The 8,229-nt window shown below is 57.1% G+C and overlaps 1 protein-coding gene across 1 annotated transcript in view; it reads right to left on the bottom strand.

Annotated features, from left to right (window-relative positions):
- Positions 1–329: 329 nt before the first annotated feature.
- The window catches only part of COLGALT1 (collagen beta(1-O)galactosyltransferase 1), a 31,112-nt gene continuing 23,212 nt past the window's right edge, over positions 330–8,229 (bottom strand). Inside the window, exons 7-12 of the mRNA XM_011990136.1 lie at positions 6,265–6,341; positions 6,070–6,176; positions 5,443–5,575; positions 3,918–4,045; positions 2,590–2,796; positions 330–2,317 (exon numbers count right to left, since the gene is read on the bottom strand). Coding sequence (XP_011845526.1) covers positions 2,050–2,317; positions 2,590–2,796; positions 3,918–4,045; positions 5,443–5,575; positions 6,070–6,176; positions 6,265–6,341 — 920 coding nt within the window. The 3' untranslated portion in view covers positions 330–2,049. The remainder of the gene's footprint in view (positions 2,318–2,589; positions 2,797–3,917; positions 4,046–5,442; positions 5,576–6,069; positions 6,177–6,264; positions 6,342–8,229) is intronic.

The raw sequence follows: 8,229 nt of genomic DNA, 5'->3' as shown, positions 1-8,229 counted from the left end.
CTCCTGGGTTCAAACGCTTCTCCTGCCTCAGCCTCCCAAGTAGCTAGGATTACAGGCACCCCCCCCACTACACTAGGCTAATTTTTGTACTTCTAGTAGAGAGGGGGTTTCACCATGTTGGCCAAGCTGGTCTTGAATTCCTGACCTCAAGTGATCTGCCCACCTTGGCCTCCCAAAGTGCCGGGATTACAGGCACGAGCCACCATGCTAGGCCCCACTGGACAGCTTCCCTACTGCACCTGCCCTGGTTTCCTCCCAAATCTTGTTGGGCAGTCAGGGGTGGGGAATATGGGCAGTGTTTTGGTGCCAAGCAAAACCCCCCAGACTTCTGTGAAAACCAACCAGGAACATTTATTAAAAAAATAAGCAAGTTATCCCCAAGAGGGTGAAGCACCGCTGGCCGGTTCTGACATTCGATTCAGGCTGAAGGCATGGCAACTCCTTCGGCCCTTGCTGGGAAATGTCCTGCCCACGCCACGGGCGGTGCCCCAGTGCAGCTGGGTCCCCGAAAAGCCCCCAAACACATGATCCCACCAAAGGCTTGAACAGAGCAACTTCATCAAGCAGGCAGGGACCACACCTGAGACACAAGGGCAGGGAGGTAAAGCACAGGGGACTGGGGTTGGGCCAGGGACACCCAGCCCCCGTCTCCAACTGGCGCCCCCTCCAGGGGGGCTGACATGTGGTGTGGGGCCACCAGGACCTGTGGCTGCCCCTGGTGGGGGAAGAACAACCCTCCCCCTTGGGTGGTCGGGGTATGTTGTCTGCACACAGCTCAGATGACCATGGGCACAGGAAGAATCAAACTCAAGTCAACCATCCTTCAACCCAGCTGGGAGTCTGTGAGGCCTAGCACACAGGTGCTCAATAAATGCTTGTGGCATGAAGTGAAGGAACCGATCTTGTTCATCTCTGTGCCCTAGTACTTGGCATGTAGCCCATGACAAAAATGCAGACTGAACAACTGTCATCCTCTTTCTTATCACTAGTGCCCAGCACACAGTCAGTGCTCTTGAGGTGTGTGGAAAAGAAGCCAATTAAAGAGTGAGAAGTTCCCACACCGTCTGGCAGTGAGGGGAAAAAGGAAAAACGTGAAAAGTACCTTGTTCACTCCCATTCCCATCCCACAGCTCAGCTCCCTGCACACAGCAGGTGCTAAGTGTACCAAATCAATAACTTATCTTTGTGACACGAGTGCCAGGCACACAGTAGGTGATCAGTATGTGCTTGAATAAATGGATAGAAGCATCTTATTTATCTCAATATTCCCAGAGCCTGGGCTGGGCGCAGTGGCTCATGCCTGTAATCCCAGCACTTTGGGTGGCCGAGGCGGGTGGATCACTTGAGGTCAGGAGTTCGAGACCAGTCTGGCCAACATGGTGAAACCCCGTCTCTACCAAAAATACAAAAATTAGCCAGACGTGATGGCGCACACCTGCAGTCCCAGCTACTTGGGAGGCTGAGAAACAAGAATTCCTGGAACCTGGGAGGCATAGGCTGCAGTGAGCCAATATCATACCACCGCACTACAGCCTGGGTGACAGAGTGAGACTCTGCTCTTTAAAAAAAAAAAAAAAAAAAAATCCCAGAGCCTAGAATGGCACCCAATACACAGTAGGCACTCAATAAATCCTTGAATGAATTTTAAAAATGAATGTGTATCAGTAGTGCCTGATTCTTACTCTGATCAGTAACTGCTTGATGACTGAATCAATCGCTGATAGAGGGAATAATTATGCCTCATTCACTGCCATAACATGGGAACCTGGCATACAGCAGGTACTTAATAAGTGTTGGGCACATGAACAGATGAAGAGGACTTGGTTCCTCCCAGTTCCCCAGGGCCAAGCCCTGTTGCTGGCATGCAGTAGGCACTCCATTAATGCTGCCTGTGTGCACGTGATTGCTTAGCAAGAGCTGGCTGGACACCACCCCACACGAGAGCCCTCTGCGGCCTGCCAAGGGGTCCTAGAGGTGGCCCTGATGTCCTCAGTAAGCACCTGGAACCTGGGCCAGCGATGGCTGCTTTGGCTTTCTGGCTGCCACCCCTCAGAGTTCATCCCGGGCAGCACTGTCTAGTGGGGACTGGAGCACGTCTGAGTTCTTGGCCTCACGGCTCAGTGCCTGCTGCTCCCGCATCTTCTGGGACTTGGCGCGGTCCCAGTCGGTCTTGACATGCTCGTTGTTCCATACGACTGAGGTCTCAGTGTCACTCACATAGCCATCGTCTCCGGTGTAGTGTGTGGGGTAGATGAGCAGCGGCTCCACGGAGAAGGCATGCAGGTTGCGGAGGGAGAAGTGGGCCTTGTACTCGGACCTGGGGGGAGGAGGAGGGGAGTGAGGGGCAGCAATGGCTTCAGGGGAGGGGACAGCTGGAGGAAAAACTGGAGGTGAAGAAGTCAGTGGGGATAGATTAAGACGTTAAGTGTGCAGGGGATACAAATGGAGACAGATCTGGGAGGGGGCGAACGGAGGGAGAAGTAGGCAGAAGAAGAGACATGTCCTCGGAGTCCGTGAGTTTCACGCCCCCACCCTCCCAGGACACGCCCATCGTGAGACCCCGGCCCAGCAGCCGCCTGCCCCTCTCACACTGGGTGCTTGTCGAACATGACCGGCAGGAACTCGTCCACAGGCAGCATCTTGGAGAGCGGCTCAGCAGCCAGCAGCTTGCGGGCGCCTTGCAGGGAGATCACGTAGGCCAAGGTCCAGTAGGAGTAGTCGGCCTCCACCAGGTTCCTCACGCGGGGCACAGCCTTCTCGGGGTGCTCCACCTGCATCCGCTTCCGGCCCACGTAGCTGGGGTGCAGGATCGGGCCTGTCACTCTCCTCCCGCCCTCCAGAGGGAGCTTGCTTGCCCAGAAAACTAGGGATCTAGTTACCCCGCCAGGCCCTGGGATGGGAGCAGGCTCAGCATGTTTGCAGAGCGCTGTGACTGGATGCAGAGAATGCAGGAGCCCAGGGGTCTGGGGGTCATGTGGGTCATGGGAATTAGAGTTTTTCCAAAGGGCGTGAGGGAGCCGTGGAGGCTTTGGAGCTGGGGAGAGCAGGATCACGCAGACGTTCTCTGAGGCTGAAGCTGCTCTGAGTTCAGAGGGCAGTGGGGGTAGAGGTGGGCGAGATGCCCTGATGTGGGGAGCAGTCAGGAATGGAGGGGTGCAGTTACTATTCACACGGGGCAGTGTTCCCAGAATGTGGATTAGGGCACTGCACTTGGAAGGGAAAGAAAGATGGAGGAAAGGAGAGGACAAACCAGCCCACCTATAGGAGAAAAGAAAGGCTCCAGTGCAGGAAACATGGTGGCGGTACTCCCATACCAGGGCTTGTCTAAGACCCAGGCGCCCTGGCCACGCCCCCACACTCTTCGGCCACACCTCCAGCTCTGACCACGCCCTCCATGACCACACCCCCATGCTCTTCAGCCTCGCCCGCAGGCTGCCCGGTCAAATTTTAGCCACATTCACTTCCATAGGCCTCAGTCAAGTCTCTAAGCCCTGACCAAGCCTGCAGGCTGTTGGCCAGGTACCTTGAGTTCTGGGTGATCCTTCTAAGGTCCTTCCCTATATAGTCTACAGCCCTGACAGTGCTCTCAGGCCCAGGGATCACGTGAATCATCCTGCTACGTTTCCAGGAGTTAGCCACGCCCTACGCCTACCACCCTGACCACACCCAGACATACGGCTCTAGGCTCAGCTGCAGCGCTCTGGCCACGCCCCTAGGATCCAGCTCCACCCCGCCTCGCAGCCCCACCTCTAAGCCCTGGTCTTGTACCTAGGTTCCAGCTCCACCCCACCCTCAAGCCCCGCCTCTAAGCCATGACCCGTCCCCAGGCCCCAGCTTCACCCTGTCCCCAACCCCACCTCTAAGTCCTGGCCTTGCCCCAGGCCCCAGCTTCACCCCACCCTCAGATCCCCACTCACATGAGGTCCCAGTCCAGGCCCTCCCGCTCTACATCGCGCATAAGGTTCATCAGGCGTCTCTTGAAGAAGATCTCAAAACGCAGGTCATCCTCAAACACAAGCGATTTCTGCAGCCCCCGGTCCACCACCTGAGAGAGGAAGCCCAGCCAGGTCGCAGGGAGGCCAAGGCCAGGCCTGACCCTAAAGCACAGAGCTCTGCTTTCAGAAGCTCTGAAAGACCAGGAGAGAAGCCAGCGCATCTCCCCACCTCCCCTAGCTCCAGGGACATCTGGACATCCATGCCCTCTGTCACCCATGATGGATCTCCGAAGAGGAAGGCCTCCTAGCCCCTCAAATGTCCACACCTCATGCACCTCCCACCTTGCAGCCACACGCCCCCATTTGGCTTCATGTTTGATGATAACAAGTTTTTTTCTTTCTTTTTTTTTTCTCTTTTTTGAGACGGAGTCTCGCTCAGTCACCCAGGCTGTAGTGCAGTGGCTCAATCTTGACTGCAACCTCCGCCTCCTGGGTTCAAGTAATTCTCCTGCCTTAGCCTCCTGAGTAGCTGGGATTACAAGCATGTGCCACTACGCCCGGCTTTTATTTATTTTTCTTTTTTTGAGACACAGTGTCACTCTTGTCGCCCAGGCTGGAGTGCAATGGCATGATCTCAGCTCACTGCAACCTCCACCTCCTGGGTTCAAGTGATTCTCCTGCCTCAGCCTCCCAAGTAGTGGGATTACAGGAGCCCACCACCACACTCAGCTAATTTTAGTATTTTTAGTAGAGTCGAGGTTTCACCATGTTGGCCAGGCTGGTCTTGAACTCCTGACCTCAGGTGATCCACCTGCCTTGGCCTCCCAAAGTGCTGAGATTACAGGCATGAGCCACCACACCCAGCCATTTTTCTCTTTTTTTCGGAGACACAGTTTTGCTCTGTTGTCCAGGCTAGAGTGCAGTGGCACAATCTTGGTTCAATGCAGCCTTAACTCCTGGGCTCATGTCACCCTCCCACTTTAGCCTTCCGAGTAGTTAGGACCACAGGTGTGTGCCACCATGCCTGGCCCTGATAGCCCCAAGTTCAAAGCCCAATCAGACACCCTCCTCCAATCACAGCCTCTCCCTCTGAGGGTGGCTGAGGATGCCTGGGCTGGTGGGGTGCCCCCGGCACTGGGCAGGTGCTGGTTTAAAGTGGCTCTGTGGCCATGACTTCTATTACTAAACGTCAAGCATAGAGACCAGGCTGGGAGTAACGAGGATTTGTTTACAGGTCCCAGGCCCCAGACACCACCTGCTGCTCAAAAGGGCTCACCCCTCCCCCCAGCCTCAGTTTCCACATCTGCGCAATGGAAGGATGGCAGACACACCTGGGGTTGATACAGCTGGTGTGGCGCATCATTCACTAAAGAGACGCCATGGGTCCCATGGCTGAGGCTGGATGCCTGGCCAGGGCTTTGGGGAACTCCTTCAACCCCTTCCCGCTCCAAATCTCAGAGGAAATCTCGAGTCATAACTCTGGCCCCGCCCATCGCTCAGGACACACCTCCTTCCAGATGTTGTAGTGGCTCAGGAAGCAGCCCAGCTCACCCTTGGTGAGGGGCCGGCCGTGGTAGGGGTCCCGGTAGCCGGGCAGCATCTGGATCCCCAGCGCCTCCACCTGGCTGGTGTTCATGGCTCTGGAGAGGAGGAGGAGAGGGTCACGAAGAAGGCTCACCTTGCCTGCCATTCTGCCATCCCCCGCCATTCCATCATCCCCTGCGGCGTTGAGCAGCTGGTCCCCCTCTTGTAGCACTGGCACCCCTCCTGGACACATGGGGCCTCACTCGCCTGCACATGGTATACACTCATGGGCAAACCTGCTCTCCTCCTCTCCTGGAGTCTGACTGACTTACCCCTCCATAGTCCCCACCAGCGCGGTCTACACTGGCAGCATGCAAACCTACCCATTCCCCTGGGTCAGGACTCACTTGCCTTCCATGGTCTACAACTGTGAGGATCTGCCCCTTCCCTGGGGTCCCATGCACTTGCCCTCCATGACGCCCACTGATGTGGTCTACACCTGTTTGGACACCACGCCCGCCCCCATCTGAATCACTTGCCGTCTACCAGCGAGGTCTACACCCACATCCACGTGCGGACCCGCCCCCCCACCCCCAGGCCTCGGACTCACTTGCCGTCCACGGCCTCTACCAGCCGGCACTCGATCTCCTGTGCCTGCAGCGCCCGCAGCATGCGCTCCCGCCGGTCCTGCCGCCGCCTCAGGTTGATCATGAAGACCTGCAGCCCGGAGAGCCCCGAGCCAGATCAGCCCCTGCAAGCAAGGGCCCTCCACCCGCAACCAGCCTCCAGGGAAGGCCCAGCCCACCTCGTCAAAGCCCATCTTGTCCGGTGTCTTGGTGGGAGCCGAGATGAAGCGGGAGGGCTCTGCTGGCGGGTGCTTCACTGTGGGGCACAGACGTTGAGGAGTCGCTGGGGTGAGGGGCCTCCTATCTCTCTCCAACAGGCTTTTCCCACTGGCTCCATGGCTCCCAGTCAGACTAGCTCGGCCCACAAAGTCGACCTGGCTCCGCCCACATCAGTGCTGCTCTCTAGGAGCCCCTCCCATGTCATTTGAACTCAGCACAGCAGCCCAAAGCCCTGACCGCACCCCAGGCCCCAGCTTCACCCCGCCCCTAGCCTGGCCTCTCAGCCCTGCCCACACCCCAAGTTCCACGTTCACCCCACCCCCAGCCCCGCTACTCAGCCCTGGCCACGCCCCCGGCCCTAAGCCTCACTCCTCAACCTCCCCGAGCCTTGTCTCTAAGCCCTGGCTTTGCCCCAGGCTCCAACTTCACCCTGCCCCTCCCCAGCCCCACCTCTAAGCTCTGGCCACGCCCCAGGCTCCAGCTTCACCATGCACCGCCCCCAGCTACACCTTTAAACCCTGACCATGCAACAGCTTCGCTCCGACCCCCAGCTCCGCTTCTAAGTCCTGGCCATACCGCAAGCCCTAGCTTCACCTTGCCCCCAGTCTCGACTCTCAGCCCTGGCCACGCCCCAAGCTCCAGCTTCACTCTGCCCACAGCCCCGCCTCTAAGCCCTGGCCACGCCCCATGCTCCAGCTTCACCCCCCCAGCCCCACTTCTAAGCCCCTGCCAACGCAAAAGAACCCCCATTCCTACCTCAGGCCCTTTGAACATGCTTGGTCCCTGCTTGAAATACCCTTCCCTTCCCTGCTGTGTATCCTTACTTTTCAGCTATGATGCCCTGGGCATGGGGGTCACCCTCCCCACTCCCACCTCCCTAGGCTGAGCCAGGCCTCCTCTGGGCCCCAACAGCACCTGGACTTGCACCACCAAAGCTCCCATCCTTGCTGCCCTAATCCCCTGGCCCTGTGCCTGTCTGTTGTGAACCCCTTGGGAAGGACACCAGGTATGTCTGCTCACACTGGGCCCCTAGTGCCCAACACAGGGACTTGGCACACAGCAGGCACTCAGTAATTGCTTGTAGAATGAACCAAGAAATGATGGCATGCTGTGTATCCTTGACTGGCCCGGGCCTCAGCTTTCCTAATCTATAAAATGGGTCAATAAGCCACTGAGAGGTTTCACGAACAGATGTCATGAGATCACGCACTATGTCATGGGGTGAACTATGTCTCCCCAGTGCCAACCACCAGTACCCCAGGGTATGATCCTATTTGGACACAGGGTTGTGAACAGAGGTCAAGTTAAAATGAAGTCATTAGGGTGGGCCCTAATCCATATGGCTTGGGAGGCTGAGGTGGAAGGATTGCCCAGGAGTTCAAGGCTGCAGTGAGCTATGATGGTGACACTGCACTCCAGCCTAGGTGACAGAGACTCCATCTCCCAAAAAAGCAAAAAAGAAGGCCGGGCACAGTGGCTCACATCTGTAATCCCAGCACTTTGGGAGGCCAAGGCAGATGGATCACGAGGTCAGGAGTTCAAGACCAGCCTGGCCAACATAGTGAAACCCTACCGCCACTAAAAATACAAAAAATTAGCCGGGCGTGGTGGCAGGCGCCTGTAGTCCCAGCTACTCGGGAGGCTGAGAGAGGAGAATGGCGTGAACCTGGGAGGCGGAGCTTGCAGTGAGCGGAGATCAGGCCACTGCACTCCAGCCTGGGAGACAGAGCGAGACTCCATCTCAGAAAAAAAAAAAAAAAAGAAACCTAAATTAACAAATTAGCTGAGCATGGTAGTGGCATGCACCTGTGGTCTCAGCCACTCAGGAGGCTGAGGTGGGAGGATCGCTTGAGCCAAGGAGGTTGAGGCTGCAGTGAGCTGTGATTTTGCCACTGTACTCCAGCCTGGGTGACAGCGAGACTCTC

The sequence above is a fragment of the Mandrillus leucophaeus genome, unplaced genomic scaffold, assembly GCF_000951045.1.
Source record: "Mandrillus leucophaeus isolate KB7577 unplaced genomic scaffold, Mleu.le_1.0 Scaffold11, whole genome shotgun sequence".
NCBI lineage: Eukaryota > Metazoa > Chordata > Mammalia > Primates > Cercopithecidae > Mandrillus > Mandrillus leucophaeus.
The sequence above is the reverse complement of the archived record's forward strand: the minus strand, read 5'-3'. Positions and strand labels throughout refer to the sequence as shown.